The 26,049-nt window shown below is 38.9% G+C and overlaps 1 protein-coding gene and 1 pseudogene across 7 annotated transcripts in view; one reads left to right on the top strand and one right to left on the bottom strand.

The window, feature by feature from the left end:
* Nucleotides 1-26,049, bottom strand: part of AGD15 (ARF-GAP domain 15) — a 90,100-nt gene that overhangs the window by 35,534 nt on the left and 28,517 nt on the right. For 4 of the 7 annotated variants that reach the window (XR_016085195.1, XR_016085194.1, XM_088902543.1 and 1 more), the window contains 3 exons: nt 16,339-16,396; nt 15,894-15,984; nt 544-598 (listed from right to left, as the gene is read on the bottom strand). Coding sequence is in view for 4 of the 7 variants with exons in the window: in XM_088902543.1 (XP_088758669.1) it covers nt 544-598; nt 15,894-15,984; nt 16,339-16,396 (204 nt within the window). In the remaining 3 variants the exon portion in view is untranslated. The remainder of the gene's footprint in view (nt 1-543; nt 599-15,893; nt 15,985-16,338; nt 16,397-26,049) is intronic. The other 3 variants (XR_016085196.1, XM_088902545.1, XM_088902546.1) reach the window with 1 other exon arrangement.
* On the top strand, nt 3,187-14,350 carry LOC148800559 (uncharacterized; annotated as a pseudogene).

Genomic DNA, 26,049 nt, shown 5'->3' with positions numbered 1-26,049 from the left:
TATTGTACTTTCCATTTTATTTTAATGAATTTTGTTTTACAATCAAAAGAAGACCCCCTACTTCAAAAATTAAATTATGTTGGTAAATCTGTTGCAGATTGGGTTTTGGTGATGCCTGAATTTGCACAAGTCAATAAAGATAACCCTGGGGTCTATGGGAGGTGTTGGGATTGCAAAGTTGTAATTTGGACAATTGGTTATGTTTTGTTTTGTTTTTTGTTTTTTCTGTTGTTTGAGTTGATTCTAGGTGTTGCCTTAAAAACTTCTCAGTTTGTAATTTTCTTTTTCCTTTCAACGAAATTTTCCTTTTACTTGTCAAAAAAAATTAAATTATGTTCCCTACAAACTTTTCTTAGGATTTACCTCCTCTTTTTATCTATAAACTGGAAAATTGCAACAGCTTAGATGGCTGCAGTCTTTTAGTGTAAGTCAACTTTAATATGGGAAATCTCTTAGGTTAGACTACTATCCTATTAACATTAACGAGCATTCTGAAGCTCTATGCAAAGAGATTACAAGAAAATGATGGTAAGTTATTCTTACATTTCATAAACGTGACTTGCTCAGGCAGCCAAGTATCCAATGTAGCTGACCGTACCTATGGTGCAAAGTCAAGGAGTCAATCTATTAATACTACTAAAACATAGATAAATCTTACAAATTTCTAATGGACCATGAATAAACTAGTAACCAGGGAAAATGTGTGAAGGGAAAAGCAAAATTTTATTTATTTGTATCCTACGTATATTAGTATTATGATAGGTTGTTCAACATGTCATCTTATTTATTTGAAATTGTAATTTTCTTATACATGGGGGCAGATATAACTTTGTACACTTTTTAAATCACAATTTATATACATCACTGGGACTTGTCAATGGACTGGTAATGGTTAATCAATCCCTAAAACACAACTCCGTGTTTTTGTCTTCTTTTCCTCTTATACAATTTAGTTTTTAGAATTCTACTTGATTCAATATATCATGGTATGACAGTCCTAGGATTAAAACCTTGTTATGATCAATGTTTTAAAATGTGGAGGCATGACGCAAGGCATTCCACTACCTAGAGGTGTGAGGCCTAGTTCAGAATGTAAGAGTTGTAAGCCTCCCAAACACAAGGAGGCATAAGCCTCCTTAAGAGGGGGGATGAGGAGGAAGAAGAAAGAGGGGGGGGGGGGGGAGGAAGAAGAAGAAGAAGAAAGAGGAAGGGGAGGAGCAGTGTTTAAAAGTGCAAGGCGCAAGGTGAGGCGTGCACCTTTTTGGAGCAAGGCGCAAAATTACAAAAAAATGCTAAAAATAAAAAAACTCAGAAAATTCAAAAAAAATGCAAAAAATGTGAAGGTATTTTGTTTTGCATGTTTTTGTAGTGGGACCACAAATTGTTGTTTTTGGGTAGCTTTGTTGACTGTTTGGGACCAGGGGTATATTTGCCAGTTTATAATTCAGGTTCTAGTCAGGGGCAATTGGGTGCAAATCTATTGGGTTTTGGTTTCGGTCTTTTGGTTCTTTCTCTCTTGTTTGAGTTGTAGCTAAGCCCCAACTAGGGTTTTCAAGTATTGTGAGTTTGGGTTTTGAGGAGTTAACCTATTTTGGCACCTTCAAATCCCTCTATCATTGCATGTCTGCATAGGAGGCTAGTTTGATGCCATTGTTGCTATAGTGGAACTGTTCCAGGAGGTGTTCTACTTCAGGTTCAGGTCTGAAATCCCTAAAAACCCAACTTGTTTTGTTGCTTTCAGCTTGGTACATAGTTGTCAAAGCGCCAAGGCGAAGCTAGGCGACAAGGAGGAGCCTAGGCGATGGATTTTTTTATGTAAAAAACATAGATCCTAGGGTAGTTCCCTAGGTACCATAACCATATTTCCTTAATAATCATTCATACTTTTCATAAGAAAAGTATAGAGTTCATGTTAAAGTACAGAAAATCAACATATTCTTGAGCAGAAAAAGAAGGAAAAGAAAATTCAAAAAATATAGGGGCTGAACCCTTATTTTTCTTATAGGAAAAGAAGAAAAGAAAATAGTAGTAGTACTTGTTGATTAGACAAACAAGTTCTTCCTTATTGGTTCTGGTTTTAAAGTTATTGGGGGTTTAATACAGCATTTATCAATGTATATATTGATTAAACCCTAACAAATAAGAAATAATAAAAAGAAATCAGTATATAAACACACAAAATGAATATAAACTGCTTGGAAATTAGGCGAGGAGCGTCTTGTTGCCTAGGCGTTGCCTTGACAACTATGGCTTGGTATTCTTGTGCTTATTTTTTGTCCACATCAAGTTGTATTAGAGCAAGCTCTTTGGGTTTGCTTCAAAGTTCATCTCCTTGTTGTGTTTTGCTATATGGCTGCAAGGGGTGGACATGGTAGGGGTGCTTGAAGACCACAACATGTCACAGTAGAGGTTTTCCAAGAGGCTATAAGAGGTCTGCAAGAATGGATTAAACATCTTGCTCACCTTGTAGCTCAAACTGCTGCTAGGGATGGTGACGTAGCAAGTGATTTGGGGCTAGGAAGATAAACAAGCACCTAGAGTTGATGAACAACCCACTGACATTATTAGTGAAGAATCAAGGGAAGAAGACATTGAACAACCCAAAGGTGATCAACATGAAAGAAATAACAACCAACGATGGGAAGACCGAATAGTGCAAGCTTTACAATTCAATCAAGGCCATGGTGTTCAACTTCATAACAATGAGCTTGATGGTGAGTTGGAACCTGAAGAGTTTCTAGATTGGTTGGACAGCATTGAAAATTATTTTGATTGGAAGGAAATGAATGAAGAAAGGACAGTGAAGTTTATAACAACAAAAATGCGTGGGACAGCCATGGATTGGTGGAAAAGTTATCAAAGGAACAAAGAAAGGAAGGGGAAAAGAAAGGTTAGTTCTTAAGGAAGAGATGTTATTCAGTCCAATAAAAGAACAGTAAAATATTTCAGATTATAGGAGAAAAGAAGAAGAAGAAGAAGAAGAAAATGATGGAGAAGAAGGGAGAAAGGAGTTTGAATGATCTCCTCTCTCCCCACACTAATTCTTTTATTAATCTTCATGAACTGGGTTAATTACAAGTTTGCCCTTATATGGGCAGCCAGCTAAGCAAGAACTTATAAAAGAGGTTAACAGGCCCATTAACATACAAAAAAATATAACACACTACTTAAACATAAAAACAGATACTAGGGCCCATTCGTCTCAGTCTCTCTACACTCCCCGTTAAGCTGAGCATAGATGTCAAATGTCAATCATGCCCAACTTGCTTATATAGTGTGTCAACTTCCCTTTTGGAATACCTTTGGTCAAAACATTAGCCAACTACTCTTCTGAAGAGATAAATGGCAAGCAAACCTTCCCTAAAGCAACTCTCTCCTGTATAAAATATCTATCAAGTATCAATTCTATGTGCTTAATTTTGTCATGTTGAACAAGATTATGTACAATGTTGATAGCTGTCTGGTTATCACAATAGAGCATCATTGGCTTCACATAGTCAATACCCAACTCTTCCAAAAGAGATCTTAGCCACAATAATTATGGCACTCCATGTGCCATTGCCCTGTACTCTGCTTTAGCTAAGGATCTGGCTACTATAGACTAATTCTTACTCTTCCATGAGACAGTGTTCCCTGCCACCGAAGCACAATATCCTGAGGTTGATTTCCTTTCCCTGGAGTGCCTTTCAAGTAACACAAAACTCTTTCTGCAACGGCCAAATGTGTATCTCTAGGAGAATGCATACACTGACTAATTACACTCATTGCATAGGAAATATCTAGCCGAGTCATGCAGAGATATAGACAATAGTTCACCATTAGTAGCAAAGAGCTCATGATTAAGGTCCATAAGGGTGAAAGCCAGTTTAGCACCAAGTTTACCAGTCTCTGCAAGGAGGTCAAGAACTATGTTGAGAAATGAATATACCATCCTTAAATCTAGCAACTTCAATTCCCAAGAAATATCTGAGATCTCCCAAATCCTTGATCTCAAATTCAGAGTTAAGAAATCTTTTGAGCTTAATCACCTCTTGGGTGTCATTACTTGTAACTACAATTTCATCAACATAAACAATTAGAAAAGTCACCAAGGAGTTGCTTCTTTTCAAAAACAAAGTATGGTCAGATTGAGTTGGTGTGTAACCAAAAGAGACAAGGGCAACTCTGAATCTCTCAAACCATGCTCGAGGAGATAGTTTGAAACCATAAATGGATTTCTACAGTTTACACACCTTCCCTTGCATTTCCTTTCCATACACCCTTGGATGAAAAGACATATAGACCTCTTCATGTAGGTCTCCATTCAAGAAAGAATTTTTAACATCAAACTGGTGGAGGGGCCAATCAAAAGTAGTAGCTAAGACAACAAAACTCGAATTGAAGTCATCTTAGCCACAGAAGCAAAAGTCTCAAGGTAATCAATACCATACATCTAAGTGTAGCCTTTAGGCTGCGTTTGGTTGGAGTACAAATATGAACCGTTGCCAATTGCATTCCGGTTCAGATTTGCATTCGTTTGGTAAGAGTTCAAAAATATGCCTATTTTTTATGCAAAAAATGTGTATAGACCAAGGTTTGCATAAAAAATAGGTGAAAATATTGCTTTATAAAAAAACAAAGGAAATTTTGCCACGATTTTGGTCGAAGTAAATAAGCATAGGTTTCAACTGTTTTCTCTTCGAGTGTTCGATAGAGAAGAGAAAGGTTCTGCGATAGAGGTAAGAGAGATCTGAACTCCAAATCCATCCATCTGTCGAGGTAATGAGAGATCTGAACTCATTTTCATTTTCTTTTCACTTTTAGGTCACTTCCCTCGTCAGAAGAGAGATCTGAACTCCAAATCCATCGATTTTCCTTTTCCTGAGAGGTATGTTTGCTATTTCTTCATCCTATAGGTTTTCTTGAATCTTCCTTCATTTTCCTCTTGAATCTTTAATCTATTCGGTTCATTAAGTCTTCCTTCATTTTTGGTTCCTTGGGACGTTATCTTATTATGGGTTCTCAGGGAATAAGTACGTGGAAAAAAATGCAGAGAGGTAGAGGTGATTTCTTTGGTTTTGGCGATCCTTTTGCTGAATTTGGTGGTTTTGGTGGCTTTGGTAGCCACAGGAGTCTAATCTCTAGTTTGGGGGAAGGGACCCTTTCGATGATCCTTTCTTCACTAGTCCATTCCAAAGCATGTTTGAATCTAGTATGATAGGACCAAGCATGTTTGGGTCAAGTTCAAGGTACATCCAGATGGATTCTTGGAGCATCAAGCTCCATAATCCAGTAAATCAAAGGGGTCGATTATCAAAGAGATAACATCTGAAGATGAGAACGAAGAAGAACAAGGAGCCAAAGCCAAAGAGAAGACTGAAAACCCTAGGAAGCATTCTAGGTCAAAGGAACCATATGTTGAGGATCCAAATGATGAATCTCAAGGTTAAGTCCTTGCTGTAATTGCATACTGAAACTATATATATACTCTTGTAGTTGCTATTATATTCTTGTAGTTGCTATTATATTCATATTCTTGTAGTTGCTATTGTATATACTGTTGAAGTAGAGATTCATTGTGTTTTATCTTTCAGAGAGGAAGAGCAAGCATGTTCAGTATTGGAATGACTATAACAGGGCAGATAGAGCACGTCCCCAGGCTTGTAGTTATAGCTTTTAGAGTTTCACTGTTATTTATGGAGGTGCCAATGGGGCATATTATACTTCATCTACAACCAGAAGGACTGGCAGTGATGGGGTATGTACATCTATTTGGTTGACAGTTTAGATGATATGGGACTCTTTAAACTAAAGCCTCTCTTTTGTTGGTCAGGTGACTGTAGATGAGAACAGAGAAGCTGATACAACTACTGGTCGAGCCTCACATGGGGTTTCGAGAGGACTTCATGAGGTTCTCTAACTCAACATCTTGATTTGTTTGCTCACCGTTGGTTGGACCACTGGAGTTCTCATTATGCCTAGGAGGCCTGTAAATTGGAAATTAAGTAATATTGCATGGATGCAACATAGGAATCAGAATCTGATGCGTGTTGCATTGTCTGACTTGGCAAGATGAAAAAAGGAAGAATCAATTGTCTATAGAAAAGTATAAGCTGATAAAATACTCCATACTCCTTGTTCTACCTCTATGAATTGTTTGCATGGATTCTCCTAACTGTACTAAGTTCTTTACCCGATGCCTATCGGATATCTACCTTGATGGACACTTCTATATAACATCTTTCCTTTATAAACAATGAATTGGACAGTCCATTGTTTTTCATTTGATTATGCTGAGGCTGCATCTTGCACCTTTTCTAGTGAAGACTCTTTGTATTATCCTTTGATTTGATCTTAATAAAATTTTCTTCATCTTTCAAAAAGAAATAAAAATATATGTTTTTGACCAAGACCAGAATTCCATAGTTCATGGGTTGATCTGTTTTTCATTTGTTTAGGATCCTCCCCCTTTCTGAGTTTGCTTTCCCATACTTGTATAGTGCTTCTTCTTGTGGTAATGTTTTATAGGTTTAGTAATATTATTTTCTTTTACAATTAAGGGGCCATTGATAATGGCTTATGACTGAAGCTGCTGAACTTAATGACTTATTGCTTTGTCTTTTGGTGGATAAAAGAATTAAATACTAAAATATCAAGGTATAATAATCTACCCAACTTCAGCTTTCATCCCTTTAGGATCTCATAACCTCATTCTTATTCACTAAAAGACAAAGCAATAAGCTTTTCAGTTCGGCCACTTCAGCTATTAACAAACAGACCCTTAGTGGGCTCTTTGGGGCGAACCAGGGAAAGAGGCAAACAGTGTAAAAATAAAAAATTGCAGTGTAGAATTGAATGATTTGGCAGCTTAGGCTCTAGCGTGTAATTTGAGTGTGATTTGCTTTGTTTCCCCTATCTTTAATAAAACTATTGAATTACTGTTACTTGTAAAAAACTCATTGATAAAATTGTTTAAGAACTGTTATTTGCCCCCCAAAAGCAAAGAAAAAAGAAACTTCAAGATTTCACTTTAGTGTCTACTTTAAGTTTGTAAGACCGGCTTTCTATAATACAAAATGACAATCAAGTTGTGCTTTATACATATATTTTCTAATGTCTACCATGAAGAAGGTTTGCTCTTAGTTTCTTTTGGAAAAGAAAATCCATCCATTCTCATAATCATTGCACCAAGATATATTATTCATTTTTATGATATTTCTTGTGCCTTCTGAGTTCTGTTGCATCTTTAATAAAAGAAGTCATGCTGACATAACACCTTAATTACTTGAACGAAGAGGTAACATAAAAACAGTACTTTGTGGGAGCATTATTTTGTATGTACTTAATTTTCATGCTCCTGACAACTTTAACGTGATGTCATATCCATGATCGCAATTGTTGGGTTGCATAGGTTGGAGGAACTTGCATAAGAATTGGGGGAATGGCAAAAGGTTCTGGCATGATCCACCCAAATATCGCTACCATGCTTGGTGTATGTCTTGTTCAATGAACTCTAATAATCTCAGAAAGTTCACATTGAAAATTAAGATTTACAAATGCCAATGAATTATAACTTCTGCTCCAGGTGATGTTTTCAGGTGTTTACAGAAGTGCAGAAGGGATGTTTAGCAAACTTGAACACGTTTTCATGTTTTCAGGTTAATCATTAGTCTTTCAACAGAAGAATACTTTTAACAAAAGAACCAGAAGAAGCTGAGCCTACTCTTATGTCCAAGAATGCACTCAGCAAGAGATTTGCTAAATTCTGTAATTTCAAAAAGAAGTCTTTAACAAAAGGATTTTTGTTACTTTTATATTTATTTAATGGTCTGTCATTTTTTATATTTGTTTAATGGTGGGAGTAGCTGGAACACCATTTGGTAGCAAGGAACAGTTACATCTGCAAAAATTGTATTCTTATTTGCATCTTTCGAAACAAATGAACTGAGTGCAAAGTGGATGTGTAAATCTTGAACCACTTTGCACTCACATGAACCAAACATTTTTGTTTTGCAGTCTACAAATTTGTATTCGTACTCCAACCAAACGCAGCTTTAACAATCAATCTATCCTTAAATCTCTTAATAGTGCCATCGGAATGATACTTAATAGTGAACACCCATTTACAACCCACTGGTTCCTTCCCTTCAAGCAAATCCACAATACCCCAGGTATAGTTCTTATGCAAAGCATCTAGTTCAGTCATCATAGCATCCCTCCATTCAGGTTTGGATAGGGTTTCTAGTACAGACTTGGGAATCACATGGGTAGAAACAGAGGCAAAAAAAGAGTAATAGGTAGGAGATAGGTAGCAGAAGGATTAGATGAAGGCTGACCTGTTACCCCAGAAGTGATGGGAGGTGCTAGAGGCTCTGTAGAAGGAGTGGAAACAACTTGCCCATGCCAGAATTTTTGTCTTTGGTACCACATTAGGACAATGAGATGTGAGGGAAAACTAGGAGGATGATTTGGAGGAGAAGGAACATGAGAGGTAGACCTAGTGGAAGGAGAATCAATAGAGGAAGATGGCTCAATAGGAAACTCAAAAGGAATAGTAAGAGGAACAATTGGGGACAACAAATGGCTCCTCAAAATGCTCCCCTTCAAGAGAAACACCAAAGAAAGGAGTGGACTCAACAAATGTGACATCCCTAGAGACAACGGGTGCCACGAACCAGATCAAAACAACAATATCCCTTCTGTGTGGAGGCATATCCTAAGAAGACACACTTATGTGCCTTAGTCTCAAATTTATGTCTCTAATGATTATGAACATGTACATAGCAGGTGCACTCAAAAACTCGGAGAGGAAGAGGAAAGAGATCCTCATTCGAAAAGAGAAGGCTAAGTGGAGTGTTAAAACCCAGAACCTAAGAAGGCATATCATTAATCAAATATGTGGAAGTAAGAACAACATCCCCCCAAAATTTGATAGGAACATGAGATGCAAACAGGAGGCATCTAGCAACCTCAACTACATGACAGTTCTTCCTTTTCGCCACTCCATTCTGTTATGGAGTGTAGGAACAAGAACTTTGTTGAATAACCCTAAAGGTCTCAAAGTATGATGAAAGGTTCTTCTCAAAATATTCCTTAGCATTACCAGAGCGGAATATTTTGATCTAGGTGTTAAATTGAGTAAGAGCAAGTTCATGAAACTTTTGCACAATGGTTGGAACTTCATCCCGGGATTTCATGAGGTAAATCCAAGTATAATGAGAATAATCATCAATAAAGAGGATAAAATACTTGTAACCCCCCATAGTAGGCAGATGATATGGCCCTCACACATTAAAGTGCACAATATGAAAAGGAGAAATAGATCTTTTATTGCTTACTGAATAAGAATGTCTACAATGCTTTGCAAGTTCACATGACTCGCAATGAAAACTCGATAGAAACATTCCCTTAAACATATCGGGAAACAAACTCAAAGCAAAAAGGGTAAATGACCAAACCATAAATGACATAACATGACTTTATCAAAAGACTCTGACAAAACAGACTCCAAGGCTACTCCATTAGGTGGTCCAAGACTCCTATCAGGTGTGTCTAGTAAGTATATTCCCTTAGCCTCATGGCCACTCCCAATCGTCCTTTGAGATGTTAGGTCTTGAAAAACACAATGGGTAAGAAAAAAAGGTTATGGTACAATTCATGGATTTAGTCAAGCTACTAACAGATAAAAGGTTGGTATTAAGTTTGGGGACATGAAGAGCAGAGGATAAGGGTGTTAGAGGCCTTGATATCCTCTTTGCTAGAGATGGGAGCAAAAGACCCATCAGCAAGGGATATCTTCTCTCTTCCAGAGAGGAGTTGATATGAACAAAAGAGGTTAGATAAACTGGTCATATGGTTTGATGCACCAGAATCAATAATCTAAGGGATTTTATGATTAACTGAAACAATACATGATTTGCAGAAGCACAAGTACCTAAGTGAGCAAATGCGGATGATGAGGTGTTGTTGGAAGGGTTGGATGCTAAGACAGTGGTTTTCAAGTGATTCAGTATTCTCCCATACTTTTCAAACTCTGCCTTTACTGCTGCCAGCTGCTCCATAGCTTATTTTTCTTCACTTTCCCTATTCCCTCCTTCAGGCATGTGGCAACATTAGCATTCTTAGGCTTTCCAGTCTAATCATTCTTCTTAAAATTACTGTTATTGTTGTTATTCCGAAACTTGTCAAGGAGAAGATCTGGATGAAATTTCCAATAGGTATCCTTAGTATGCCTTGGTTTCTTGCAATATTCACATATCACTTTTTTCTTCCCAGTCGGACCCTTTGGCTTTATTCCAACATGAGCAAAGTGTTCTATAGGTGGACCCTGTAACTACACCTACCACCTGCTCTCCTCATCCTTGGCCAGAATATTCTTCCTGGTAATGTCGAACTCAGGGTTAAGTCCTGCAAGAAACTCAAACACCATGTTTCATTCCACGAATTTTCTGAATGTCTCTGCATCCTCGGTGTTAGACAGTTTTGTATGCCCTTAGCTTCAATCAGAATGATGTACTTTATGAGTTTATTGTAAATGAATAAAAGTGCATATTTGATTCATGTTCCCTTGGTATGTTTCTGTGTAATACCCTTAAACTGGACACTTAATGAGACTCGTGTTAGTTTAGAATGTTCACAACCAGTGGGTCGGTCTGGGGAGACCTATCCTGATAAGGTTGACACTGTGGTGCCACCAAGTCGGTTGGGGTGGCCTGTCTCAGCTGCCAGGGTGAGACCCTAGGAACATACAGTGTAGGATTGATTGAATCTTTGAACTGGACCAGATTTCCAGTATTGCCCTGGACCTTGGAGATTGATGGGCAAAACTGGAAAGTTGCACCCGACCCCTAGACTCGATTATGATACTGCACTGGGTGTCGGATTGGGCTGTCTTTGATGTACCAATCAGTGAGATCCTTAGCGGGGGTCAAAACCTGGGTATGTTGGGACAATCTGAGAATTCATCTGAGTGGGTGATCATATTGACAGGATCAGCCCCTTTGTCGGACAAAGGTAATGATCGGGGATGCACTCTCACTGATGGAAACCAAGACTGCCGGCAGCCGATTTCAACCATTGAGATTTGTTTTGCAAAGTATATTTTATATGAGATATAAAAGTATATATATTATGGTTTCTAAAATGATTGCAAGAAGGTTTTAATTCCCGGGATCCATATAAGTAGAGAGTGCAACACTGTTCCTTGCAGCCGAGGGAGAGGTCCTCTCTTGTCGGGCAGTGTATGATCATTATGGGCTGAGAGGTTAAGTGTAAGACCATTGAGGATAATACCTGATGGGCTAATCTTGTATCTGCCCACAGTCCCTGGGTGTTACAAGGTGGCTTGGCCCAGGGACCACTTAGGGTAAGTGTTGGGCCCATAGAACCCATTTGATGGGTTTCAGGGGGTGCACTGTCCATAACAGTGTATTCGGCTAGGCCTTGTAACAAAGGCTGGGCCGAACCCATGTGGCTGATGTGTAGATCAATGCTTGGGTCCCACGCCATACAAGGAAGCCCAACTGGGCAGCAGTTAGGAAGGTTAAGTGAGCACATAGGCTTAATGGGCCTAAAGCCCATTTCGAACTAGGCTATTTAATTAGTTAATTATGGGGCGAATTCTGAGATGGATTAGCAGGTAGGATAGGGTCTTGACCCTATCCACTCAGAGAGACATTCAGATCTAGAAACCTCCTAATGAGAATAGGAGAAAGCTAATCTAATCTACAGATAAGATAAGGGTTTATCCTTATCACCTAAAGAGAGGGCTGATCCAAATATGATTTGGATAAGCAGCTCCTAATTGGATTAGGAGCTGATCTTTTAGGTTAACAAAAGAAGGAAGGGGCGGCAACCTTTAGAAGACACATAATCAGATCCTCTTCAGTGCCAAAAAACACAGAAGAAAGAATTAAGCAACCCTGCAGAATTCTTTCTTGCCGCCTCCCTGTTCTTTCCGCCCTGTTTGCCAGTTCGATCTCCAGTTGTGGGAGAAGTCAAGATTCGATCTTGACATCAGTTCTTGGAGGAAGAATTGATAGGAAGCTGTGCTCACGTGCCATCCTTCTGTTTCTTGCAAAGGACAGAGTTCTTGGAGAAGAACACTGTTGATTCTGCTCCATCCTGCACTACGCCATCTTCAGTGGGAGCAGTCTTTGGATCCTTCCTTGGGCGTGAACACCTTCGTTGGGGGATACTGTTTCTCCGTATCAGGTATAATCCTCCCCTACTCCTTTTGGTTCAGATCTGGTTCAATTTATGGTTCATGAATGATCATTGAAAATATGATTTTCTAAATAGGGAATGTGATTCCCAGTTGAAGGGAGAGAAAATTTTTTTTGAAATTTGCCCCCTTATTCCGCAATCTTTGGGCGTCCATACGATGGATCTCTCATCCCTTCACTCGGTGCTCTCCCATACCACTGTTTCCATAACATCAATCTCCTTCCATAGGGACTTCAACATTAAGTATTAGAAAGCTACACTCTTCTCCCCCTATTTCAAATTTTTAAATTCATTCTTCAGTTTGTAGGCCCTTGCAACATTCAATTTCTGAGAATACGTTTTTGTAACACTATCCCAAATCTCCTTAGCCGAAGTCATCCAAAGATAATGTTGATTTATGTGAGGCTGCATAGAATTAACTAACCATCCAATCACTATGTAGTTCTCTTGCATCCACTTCTCATATGTAGGATCAGTCTCTGTTAGTTTCTCCTCACTACTCGTGAGAAACCCCAGTTTACCTCTACTATAGACATAAACCTTTATAGGTTGTGCCTAGGCCAAATAATTGGTTCCATCCAGTTTGATTGTAGTCACTCTTATCAAAAGGGAATCTATTGGACCAACCTTTGGCATCGAGATCTGCTTCATCTCACTTCCAAATTGCTTCGTTGACCAAACAAAAATAAAAAAACAATGTTTTCAATCTTTATAAACCTAACTACGGTCAGTTCAACACCTAAAGGACCCAAAACTAGGGTTTCACTACATCCGTCTTCTGGGGAGAAAGAGAGAAGAAGCAATCGCTCCTACCAAAGCTTCCCAAACCTCTTCCAATTGCAACCACTCACTTCTAGAGGTCAAAAGGAGTCCTCCAAGCCTTGAGCGCCACAACCAAACAGTATCTCTATCCTACAACTGGAAACTCTCTAGTCGACTAGGGCTTTTGGCAAAAAATCAATAGCCCCACTTTCTTGGCAATCGATAGCCAAATTCTGACTCTCCAAACCCTTTACCAACTAGGCAAAAAAGTTCTCTGAATAATCAACAACTTATCTCTCCATATACTCTTCTAATTGAAGGGTGTATGAGAAAAGAAAAGAAAACCAAAAGAGGAGGAAGACCTGCTCTGATACCAAGATGTTATTCAGTCCAATAAAAGAACAGTAAAATATTTCAAATTATAGGAGAAAAGAAGAAAAAGAAAAGGATGGAGAAGAAGGGAGAAAGAAGGAGGATTTCAAATGATCTCCTCTCTCCCCACACTAATTCTTTTATTAATCTTCATTAACTAGGTTAATTACAAGTCTGCCCTTAAATGGGCAGCCAACTAAGTAAGAACTTAAAAGAACTTATAAAAGAGGTTAACAGGCCCATTAACATACAAAAAAAAAAAAAAACACACTACTTAAACATAAAAACAAATACTAGGGCCCATTCGACCCAGTATCTCTACAAGAAGAATGAAAGAAAAGCTGAAATCACAATTCTTACCACTAGATTATGAGCAAACTCTTTACCAAAAGGTGCAAAATTTAAGGTCATGGGAAAAGAGTGTAAAGGAGTACATAAAAGAGTTTAATAGATTAACTCTTTAGAGTAATATGACAGAAACTGAATAGCAAAAAGTTAGTAGATATATCAATGGTTTGAGGTTGCCAATACAAGATCAAGTCAGTCTGCATTGTCCGTATAAGGTAAATGATGCATATCAGCTAGCTCTAAAGGTTGAAGATCAATTGGGTCGGAGCTCAAGGCGGAAACTAAGTGCTGTCCAAGATACATCTTCATCAATAAGTCGAAGTGTTGGGGCTGGTAGGGGTCATGGGATCAACCAAACACGACCTACAATCCATGGGCTCTTAGATGCAACAAGGAGAAATCAAAGGCAGCCTACTATTAGATGTTTCAAGTGTATGGAGTTGGGACATCGTTCCAATGAATCTCCTAAGAGAAGGATTGAAGGGCAAACACACCTGGTTGATGAAGTCATTAATGAACACAGCAAGATGATATAGGTCATGTTGAGGATGGACAAGTGGTTGAAACTACTGAAGCTAATGCTTTAGAGGAAAAAAACTTGGATGGGGACATTGAGGGTGAAGCTCTAATGATACGGCACGGCACTCCATGGTTGCACCTTTAGAATTGCTACCAGGGGACTGGTTGAGAAAGAATATATTTAGAACACGTGATGGTGGGAAGTTGTGTAACCTGATTATTCACAACAGGAGTAGTGAGAATCTTGTTTCTCAAGAGATGGCGGACAAGTTTCAACTCAAGACTATTCAACACCCCGACCATATTCCTTTTGTGGTTCAGCAAAGGAAATGAGGTAAGAGTTTCTACTAAATGCTTAATTAATTTCTCTATTGATAATACATTTGAAGAATTAGTATGGTGTGATATTGTCCCAATGGATGCATGCCATATTCTTTTGGGATGCCCATGGAAATATGACCATAAGACCATTCATTATGGGGACAATAACACATACAACTTTGTGAAAGACAATAAGAAGATAATCAATGCAACTTGATTCATTTCCAAAGAAGGAAACTAAGCCAGCCAGTACTCTCTTCAAAAGAAGATAGCAAACAAAACACCCATTCCAGAGATGGTGAAGAAGCTACTTCATGAGTATGCTGATGTGATGCTTGAGGAATTACCCAATGGCCTTCCTCCACTAAGAGATGTACAACATCATATAGATTTAATGTTGGGAGCAACATTGCCTAACTTACCCTACTATAGAATGAGCCCTAAGGAGCATGAGCCCTAAGGAGCATGAGGAGCTCCAAAGACAAGTAGCAGAGTTGTTGAAGCAGGGGCTGATCCGTGAAAGCTTAAGCCCATGTGTTGTACTAGCTTTGCTCACACCAAAGAAAGATTGTAGTTGACATATGTGTGTTGAAAGCCGTGCTATTAACATATTACAGTTAAATACAGGGTGCTTCAGTGTAATTCTAATACATTTCCATTTGTTGCTTCTTTAAACCAATGGTTGTGTGAGATTAGGGTTTGAGGAGGAGTGGGGAAGAGTGTGGCTGAGAGAGAGAGAGAGAGTTGTATCTCTTGTTCTCATAGTGGATATTTTTCTTCTCCTCCCGTAGATGTAGGCTATCCAAGACAAACCACATTAAATCTTGGTGTTTCTCTATTTCTTCTTGTTTTCTCCTTGATTTGCTATTCTATTTTATGTTAGTTGACATGGTAGCAGAGCTATTTATGTTGTTTAACACTTTCAAATCATTTGGATTCTTCAGCCTACACCCTAGCTTAGAAACAAAGTCAGCCATACATATTTGGATAACACTACAATAAAGCAGGAAAAGGTTGGGGGCTATGGTAGTCATAATGAGAAAATTCTTTTTTTTTTGTCAGTAAGATGTTTAGATGCTATTTCTTGGTTTAGAATTAATGTGTAAGAAAGAAAACATTAGTGAACCAGCATAGTTTTGGAAATATGATATGAAGAAAATTTTGTATTCTGTCCACAAATAAATTGTGTCAAGAATATTGAAACCCTCCACCACCTTCAATAAAACAAAGAAAGAAAACAAAAGAGAAGAAATCAGCAACATATTGTCAGTATTTTCATAATGTAATCAGCATCTAAAGCCATGATTTTATTATGTTAAAAAAACTAATAATTGTGATCAAGGTATAAACAATGGAACAATGAATACCTTTGATATGTGCACTCCAAGACTCCGATGTATGCCTGAACATTGTATGCAAATAAAAATTCCAAGGTTGACACTTGCCCATCGTGGTCCTCTGGTTATAATATCAAGCACATTTGCACAGAAGTTATACAAACAATTAGGATTGAAAATTTTGGCTCAGAAGTCCATAAAGTTTAAACACCTTGTGATAGTTAAACTTAGTATCACTACAAAGGCCAATATCCAGAGGTTCCAAGTGTGCAACTAAAATAAAAGAATAGAAAGATAACAGCAATGAAGAAAAGAAAGAAGGCAGAAAAAATTGTGAACCCAGAAGGAAACCATGTATTATAAAGTGATTGCTATAAAAGTGTGGCTTAAAAATACTAGATTTCATCAAGTAGAAACTGCAATACTTTCATGGTAAGAATTTGTTAAATGAAATACTTAGGTCAATATGACTAACTTGTGAATCCAATATGCCATATAAATGATGCACAAGAGTGTGAGAGACAGCTCCTCACCTAAATTTGAATCAGATCAGTTCCACCAGAGGTCCTATTTAAGAAAATTACCAATTAAATAGTTCTTTTTCTGTAAAATATCTTAGAATTGTCAAACAAAACTACAATGAAGAACCCAAGAAGGTGATAACCCAACACTCTCCAAATTTGAACCATCCATTCATCTTGATTTTGGTCACAAGATGGAATCCTATCAATTTGACTTCCATCATACATTGCAGAAGGAATAAAGGAATTTTTTTTCTTCTTTCTTTTTCAACGAAAGAGATCTAAGAGAACAAAGGCAAAAACAGGAAGTGTGGCCCAAATCTTCCAGTAGAGCCAGCCACCTCAACCAGCCTCTGAAACATGCCTACATAAGGGGTTAAGTTCAATCAGCTGAATAAAATCATTCATTATGTGGGAGAAAATTGAAATATCCTTATATCTCATATTTCAGTAACAAATTTGTAATTCCTTCCAAATAAAAGCCATTTTTTGAGTTTTGGGCTACTTCTATATTTATTTTGGTATTGATGGGATTTCAAGGTTTTCTTGTTCATCTTGTAGAATCCACTTATTATAAATTAGCTGATAGTTTTTCTCAAGGAAACCATTCAACCTAAAAGCTTAAGCTGTTAGGTGACGCCCCCAAATAGGTTTTTATTCTCTAACATGCCCCTTCACGTGAAATTCCATTGGGCTTGAAGCATGGACAAGCACAGACCCTCTCATATATTGTGCTGAATATTAATTAATTATAATGGGGGTGATGAGGATCAAACACTAGACCACTTGGTCAAACAGGCTCTGATACCATGAGAACAACCTGGAATCAATTTAAGTACAGGAGAAAAATAAAAGAAACCAGAAATAATGAGAAGAGAAGAGAAGAGAAGAAAAGGAGAGGAGAGAACTAGGTTCAGTCAGAAGAGAATACCTCTATCTGCCACCCAACTTTCTTAAGGAACCGTTCAACCTAAAAGCTTAAGCTGTGAGATGAGGTCCCTGAATAGGTTTTTATTCTCTAAAAGTTTTCTTCTTTCCTAAAAGTTGTAGTAGGTTTAAAAAAGGTGTCCGAGGGCTCGTGAACCCTCTTCTTTTGTTACAAGTAACTATTGTAAGGCAATAGAAATTTGAATGATCAGTTGAAGCAATGTAGGGGCCATTACTTGGTATGATGGTAAAATCCCATGCAAGCAAAGGTGAAAACACAGGTTTGAGTTTGAGGGTGACCACTTTGTGCAAAACATAAATAGGCAAATGTTATGATCCTATGGTCCTTACCCAGTCTAACCCTCCCAAGACCCCAAATAGCTGAGACCAAAATTGGGTATTGGCCTTTTTTAGTTGAAGCAATAGTCTTTTTTATTTTTTTTTGCTATTCTCTCTTCTTCATGGATAACATTTAACCTTTCTCTTCTATTTTCATTCTCAATCTAACTTCACTGAATTATTATTTCTTTTCTTGTGAGCTTGCTTGATCCTTGCTAGTTCTTTAAGTAGTTTTGAAATTTGTTGATTTATTTTTATTTATTGCTTAAAATTCTTCTTTCTTGAAAGCATGTCTTTTGAAACTTATTTTCTGATATTTTTCTTATCTTTGTCAATCCTTGGGCCTACAAGATTATCCTAAAGGAAGCAATAGTAATCCTTTCTGTTAAGAATATTGTAGAAATAGTTAGTAGCCACGAGTGTGAGGTTCCATACCCACACTTAGGTTCTAGTGCGTGTGGTTCCATACCCACACTTAGTTATTTTCTTTTAATCCTTTTTCAGTTGGGCAAGATGGCCTTATCCTAGTTATGATTTCTTCTATTCTAGATAGCATTAGAATTTTCCTTTTTTTATCTCCTATTCTTGTAAGGAAACTAAACTATATTATGAAATTTATGTGGTGACAGAAATAACAACCGAACCCCTTCTTTCTTCTCTCTTCCCTCTCATTTTCTCTCTTATTTCTCTCTCTTTCTTCTTCTTTTCGAACCTGTTTTCTTTTCATCAACCACTGCAGCATCTTTTTGTTTATTCAGGTTGGTATCAGAGCACGATCTAGGGCTTCTCATGTGAGTCTAACCCAGCCAACCACATAGAATTACCTAGGGCTGGAAGATTAGAAAGGAGCTTTCTTTTGCCTGATTCTTGGAGGTTACCTGAGATCTTTAGCAACTGTTCAAAGATTGGAGAGTTTCTTTTGGTAATAAGGAAGAACCAGAGAAGGTAAAGGGATCAAGATTGATTTTTTATCAAGAATTGAAGGTGGCGATCAGAGTTTTTTATCAAGAATCAGATTTCTGGGTAAATCTTTCACCTATTCTTGAGGCCAACAGCAGTAAGAGATAAGTTAGATTTATCTAGAAGGTGCAGCTGAGAAAAAACTGAGTTTTCTAGGGTTTATTATTAACCCTATGAACTGTTTTTAGACTAAGGCCTTTTCTTGTGAGAAAAAAAAAATGAATTTTCTAGGGTTTATTCTTAACCCTACGAACTGTTTTTTGGATTGGGAATTCTTTGACTGTGATTATTGGACTGTTTCTTGGAGGGTGCGGCTAAAAACCAAACTGTGATTATTGGACTGATTATTGTCTACTAGGAGTTGACTCTTTGACTATGTTTGCTCTCTTGGAAGGGATTTATTTGCAGAAATTAAATTCTGGGATTGTTTTCTCTAATTTTTAGTGTTGCAGAAAAAAAATATATATCCTTTTTTAGGTCTTCTTCTTGGATTTTTAGCTTATTAGTGCTCTCTTGGAATGGAGAAGTTTGAAAGTGAGTTAAAAACACAAGGGGAAGGATTTTTTGGAGCTGGTAACATGACTGAAAACTCTTTTCAGATTACCCACTGTTAGATTTGGTGGAAACAATTACTTGGAGTGGGTCCAATCAGCAATGATGGCCATTGGAAGAAGAGGTAAATTGGGTTATGTGACTGGGGGGATACAAAGAAGCCAGCAGAGGAAGATACACCACATCCGAAATGGGTTCAAGAGAATTACTTAGTAATGACTTGGCTATGTAATTCTATGCAGCCCCACATCAGCCGAAACTATCTCTGGGCAAAAACAACCAAGGAGATTTGGGACAGCATGAAGGAGACCTATTCCCAACCCCTCAATGTTGCTAGAGCTTATGAGCTGAAGTGTGAGGTAAAAAACCTCAAGCAAGGGGAGAAGCCAGTCTTAATGTATTTTGCTACTCTGAAATCCCTTTGGCATGAAATTGTTCACTTGGAAACTATTGAATGGGAAAGCCAGAGGGATGCAGCAACATATAGAAAACTGATTGAAACAAATAGGGTTTTTGAGTTCTTAGCCGGTCTAAACTCAGATTTTGATATTACAAGACAACAACCTCTCACTAGGGAGAGTGTGGCTCTATCTCAGGCCTACTCATTAGTCCACAATGAAGAGAGTAGGAGGAAGGTAATGCTATCTTTTCAGCCCACAGAAGCAGCCTTGGCAGCAACAAAATTTAAGGTTGGAGGGGAGAAGGAAAGGGAAGTTAAGAAGGAGGACAAAAGAGATATTTTTTGTGATCATTGCAAGAAGCCCAAGCACACTAGGGACACCTGTTGGAAGTTGCATCCTCACCTAATGCCAGCTAGACTTAGAAACAAGAAGGGGAGTGCTAATGTAACAACTACTATTGACAGTGCATCTTCCTCCAACACAAGGACCACATCTTTGGATGCCTTAGCAGTTGTCTGGGCTGCACTGACACAGCTAGAGAATGAAGCTGGTATTTCTGGATCTACATCTCAGTCTTTAGCTACCACACCTGCTCATCCTACTTCAGCCCTTGCTCATACAGGTACAAGAGCTACCGCATGTCATGCTTGTGTCCCACGTAACAATAGACCTTTATGGGTAATAGATTCAGGTGCTTCAAACCATATGACCAACTTATCTACTTTATTTAGCACCTATTGTTTATCCTCTAGGAGAAATAGTTTCTATTGTTGATGGCTCCCTTGTGCCAATTTCTGGCAAGGGAGACATCAGATTGTCTGATGCCATCACCTTATCCTCAGTTTTACATGTCCCCAAGCTTAGTGCTAACTTGCTTTTAGTTAGTAGTATTACTAAAAATCAAAACTGTTCAGTAACCTTTTTCCCTGATCGGTGTGTTTTTCAGGATCTGGAAACGAAGAAGGTGATTGGGATTGGCTGGGAGATGAATGGAGTCTACCTGCTTGAACATTCACAGGGGAAGCAGAGTGAAGTGGGGAAATTGTTTTTCTCTCAGTCTTGGAGTAAGATTATGCTTTGGCATAACCGCTTAGGTCACTTGTCTTTTAGGTCTTTGAAGAGTTTTTCTAAACTTATTTTGAGTCAATCGAAGTGTCTAGTTTGAAGTATGAAGGTTGTGAGCTCGCAAAACATAGTAGATCGTCTTGTCCTTTAAGTAATAAAAGAAGCAACCTTCCTTTTGAAATTATGCATACCGATGTTTGGGGGCCATATCATACTCCCACCATGGGGAGGTACAAATATTTCTTGTTATTTGTTGATGATTATACCCATTTCTCATGGGTTTACCTTATGCACTCTTGAGATGAGGTCCCTTCTCTGACCCAGGCTTTCCATCAGATGGTTCTAACCCAGTTTGAAACCAAGATCAAAACTTTTAGATCCAATAATGCCAAGGAATACTTTGCAAAGCCCTTGGCATCCTATCTCCTTGATCATGGGGTCATTCATCAGAGCACTTGTCCTCATATACCTCAACAAAACAGGTTGCTGAGAAAAAATAGACATATCTTAGAGGTAGCCAGAAGCATCAGGCTTAACTCTAATGTTCCCATGCGCTTTTGGGGGGATGCAATCCGTACAGCCATGTACCTTATTAACAGGGTTCCTTCACGGGTTCTAAACATGCAAATTTCATTCAGTCTTCTGTATCCAAATGAGGACCTATTCACTATTCCCTTCAAAACTTTTGGGTGTACTTTTTTTGTTCAAATCCTTGGACCTCATCACTCTAAGTTTGACCCCAAAAATACTAAATGTATTTTCCATAGGTATGTACAAAATCAAAAGGGATATTGCTGTTATGAGCCTGTTTTAGGGAAGCGTTTTGTGTCCATGGATGTCACTTTTTTTGAGGATATGCCCTACTATTATAGGGCTTCTCCTCAGGGGGAGAGTAGTGAGGAAGGGATTTCAGTTTCAGCCCCAAAAGTTCCTTTACCTGTTCCAATTACTGAGAGGGAGAGTTGTAAAGAGGGTCGTCAAAAATGCAGAGTTGAGAGTGTATCACAGAAAGTGGTGGAGGCAGATTGATTCTCGTTCTCAACAGCAGTCCAGGTCAATTCCAACATCTTCTACAACCCCAGATCTAGACGCTACTACAGCTCCCACTGTTGATCCCACTATTACAAATGCTCAGCCTCCACCGTCAGATGACCTTGATCTTTCAATTGCAATTCGTAAAGGGAAGCGTCGTTGCACCTCATCCACTGCCCATTGCATCTCCAAGTTCCTTTCTTATGATTGTCTCTCAGAATCCTATAGATCTTACCTGGCATCTATTGCTATTATTCCTATACCCAGAAAGGTGCAAGAAGCCCTTTTGATACTTGAACGGAAGGAAGAAATGCAAGCAAAGATGGATGCTCTTGTTAAGAACAACACATGGGAACTAGTTAGTCAGCCTAAAGGGAAGAAACCTATTGGGTGCAAATGGGTGTTTACTGTGAAATATAATGCTGATGGTACTGTAGAGAGGTATAAGGCCAGATTGGTTGCAAAGGGATTCACACAAATTTATGGCATAGACTATACGGAAACTTTTGCACCTGTTGCAAAGATGAACACTATTAGAGTCCTACTATCCATTGCTGTGAACTTCTCATGGCCCCTATTCCAACTGGATGTTAAGAATTCTTTCCACAACGGAGACTTTCAAGAGGAGGTATACATAGAGTTACCCCCTGGTTTTTATAGTATAGAAGCAAGAAAGAAAGTTTGCCTTCTGAAGAAGGCTTTGTATGGATTGAAACAATCTCCAAGAGCTTGGTTTGATAGGTTGACTGGCTTTGGACAAATTCGGCTACATATAGGCTCAATCAGATCACACTCTCTTCTTTAAGAAGATAGGTCTTTCCCTGACTCTACTTGCAATCTATGTACATAACATTATGATAACAGGGAGTGATATTAGTGAAATTGAAACTCTTAAACAGCATCTTCACAAGGAATTTGAAGTGAAGGACCTAGGGGAATTGCACTCTCTCAAAGGAAGTATGTTTTGTACTTATTGGAAGAAACTAGAAAGTTAGGAGTGAAACCTACTGACACACCTATTGTGAGCTTAACCATAAAATAAGTGCAGAAAAAGGAGAACTTCTTGGGGACAGGGCTATGTACCAAAGGATTGTTGGGAAACTTCTTTATCTCTGTCTAACTCAACCAGATATTTCTTATGTTGTCAGTGTTGTTAGCCAATACATGCATTCTCCTAAGATCACCCACCTCCTTATAGTAGAAAGAATTCTTGCCTACTTAAAGAGATGTCTAGGGAGAGGTACACTCTTCAAAAATAGTAGTCACATGAAAATAGAAGTGTATAGATGCGGATTGGGTTGGATGTGTTGATGACAGGAGATCCACCTCTGGATATTGTGCATTTGTGGGGAGAAATCTTGTTTCCTGGAGAAGCAAGAAATAGAATGTTGTTGTTCCCTCTAGTGTAGAAGCATAATGCAGATCCATGGCCAATGGTGTTGCAGAAGTGTTATGGCTGAGATCATTGCTTAATGAGTTGGAAATTGATTATGAGAAGCTTCTGATGCTGTATTGCGATAATCAAACTGCAATTAATATTGCCCAAAACCCAATACAGCATGACAGGACTAAGCATATCGAGGTGGATAGACATTTTATCCGAGAGCGAGTTGCATCTCAAGAAGTATGCCTTCCTTACATTGCCTCAAACATGCAGTTAGCTGATCTCTTCACCAAAGCAGTCAAAAAAATCAAATTGGAGACAGACTTACGCAAGTTGGGCATGACAAATATCTACTCCCAACTTGAGGAGTGTAGAAATAGTTAGTAGCCATGAGTGTGAGGTTCCATTCTTGATTTTACTTGGAAGATAAGTGTGTTTGTCTTCCTTATGTAACCTCTTTGGTGAATTAATGAAATTGTTATTGATAAAAAAAAAAAAAAAAAAATGAGTGTGAGGTTCTATACCCACACTTAGGTTCTAGTGTGTGTGGTTCCATACCTACACTTAGTTATTTTCTTTTAATCCTTTTTAAGTTGGGCCGGATGGCTTTATCCTAGTTATGATTTGTTCTATTCTAGATAGGATTAGAATTTGCCTTTTTTTATCTCTTATTCTTGTAAGGAAACTAAACTATATAATGAAATTTATGGGGCGGCAGAATTAACAACCGAACCCCTTCTTTCTTCTCTCTTCCCTCTTCTTTTCTCTCTTCTCTCTTCTTTTTGAAATTTATGGGGTCCCACTGCAGTGGGGCCCACATCAGTGTTCTCTACACTCCCCCTCAAGTTGGGAGTAGATATCTATCATTCCCAACTTGGATAGGTCTGTCTCTAACTTCTTCCTTGGTACAGCCTTGGTGAGGATATCCGCGAGCTACATATTAGATGTGATGTACAGAAGACACTTCTTGTGATGTACAGAAGACCCTTTCTCGCACAAAATGTTGACCAACTTCAATATGTTTAGTTCTGTCATGCTGCACTGGGTTGTGGGCTATATTAATAGCTGTCTGATTATCACAATACAGCATTAAGGGCTTTTCATAGTCAATACCCAACTCTTCAAGTAGTGACCTCAGCCACAAGATTTCAGCCACTCCATTAGCCATTGACCTGTATTCCGCTTCAGCACTGGAGCGGGAAACAACACTCTGCTTCTTACTCCTCCAAGAGACAAGGTTACCTCCCACAAGGGCACAATATCCAGAGGTAGACCTTCTGTCATCAACACTCCCAGCCCAATCGGCATCTGTATAGACTTCCACCCTCATGTGATTATTATTCTTGAGCAGTATACCTCTACTCGGGCATCTCTTCAAGTATGCTAATATTCTCTCTGCCACAAGAAGATGAGAAGTTCTAGGGGAGTGCATGTACTGGCTAACAACACTAACTGCATAGCTAATATCCGGCCGAGTGAGGCAGAGATATAGGAGCTTTCCAACCAACCGTTGGAACATAATTTTGTCTTCAAGAGGCTCCCCGCCCTCTGCACTAATCTTGTGATTTTGTTCGATGGGTGTATCAGCCGGCTTAACACCCAACTTTCCAGTTTCCGCCAACAGATCTAGAACATATTTTCTCTGAGAGATAAAAACCCCCTGCTTGGATCTAGCAACCTCAATACCCAAAAAGTATCGTAATGCACCAAGATCTTTCACCTCAAACTCTTGATGAAGGAGCTGTTTGAGGGACTCAATCTCATGACTGTCATTTCCTGTCACCACAATATCATCAACATATACTACAAATAGTGTCAGAGAGGACTCCACCCTCTTGATGAATAGTGTATGATCTGACTGGGCCTGTACATAACCAAACTTTCCAAGGGCTAATCTGAACCTATCAAACCAGGCTCTAGGTGACTGCTTCAAACCATACAATGCCTTGTTCAGTCGGCAAACCTTCTTACCTGTCTCTGTATCATAGAATCCAGGAGGCAACTGCATGTAAACCTCTTCCTGTAAGTCTCCATTCAGAAAGGTATTTTTAACATCCATCTGAAACAGGGGCCAAGAATGATTTGCTGCAAGGGATAACAGAACTCGGATGGTGGTCATCTTGGCTACTGAGGCAAAGGTCTCCAAGTAGTCTATACCATAAGTCTGAGTGAACCCCTTTGCAACCAGCCGGGCTTTGTACCTTTCAATAGAGCCATCAGCATTATGCTTCACAGTGAACACCCATCTGCATCCCACCGGTTTCTTTCCTTTTGGTGGGTCAACCAGTGCCCAAGTATTATTCTTCAACAGGGCATCCATTTCGACTTGCATTGCATCTTTCCATTCTGGAACTGATAAGGCTTCTTGCACTGCTCTTGGAATAGGGACATCGGCAATGGAAGTGAGATAGGACCGGTAAGATGGAGACAAACGATCATAGGATAAGAACTGTGAGATGCTGTGAGCTGTAGAAGTGGTGCAATGTCGTTTCCCTTTGCGAATGGCAATATGGAGATCAAGGTCATCCACAAGAGGGAAAGTGGCAACAGTGAGAGGTATCTCAGTAGGCTCTTGATCTGGAGCCGCAAAAGGAACTGGAGCTGGCTGGGACTGCCGATGACTAGGATCAACCTGCCTGCATCGCCTGTGATAGATTCTCAACTCCGGCTCCCTCTGACCACCCTCACCACTACAGCCTTCATTATCCAATGGAATAGGTAAAGGAACAGCCCCACTCAAAACAGCCCCACTTCCACTCTCACTACTCTCCCCCTGAGGAAAGAAACTCAAAACAGCCCCACTCTCACTGCTCTCCCCCTGAGGAGAAACCCTAGGATAATAGGGTGTCTCCTCAAAGAAGGTGACATCCATGGAGACAAACCGTTTCCCTAAAACCGGATCATAGCAGCAATAACCCTTTTGAGTTTGTGCATAACCAAGGAAAATGCATTTGGAGGCCTTAGCTTCAAACTTGGAATGATGAGGCCCGAGAAGCTGAACGAAA

This window comes from Nelumbo nucifera, chromosome 4 (genome assembly GCF_055504915.1).
Source record: "Nelumbo nucifera cultivar China Antique chromosome 4, China Antique-T2T, whole genome shotgun sequence".
NCBI lineage: Eukaryota > Viridiplantae > Streptophyta > Magnoliopsida > Proteales > Nelumbonaceae > Nelumbo > Nelumbo nucifera.
This window is presented reverse-complemented; position numbering and strand designations above follow the sequence as displayed.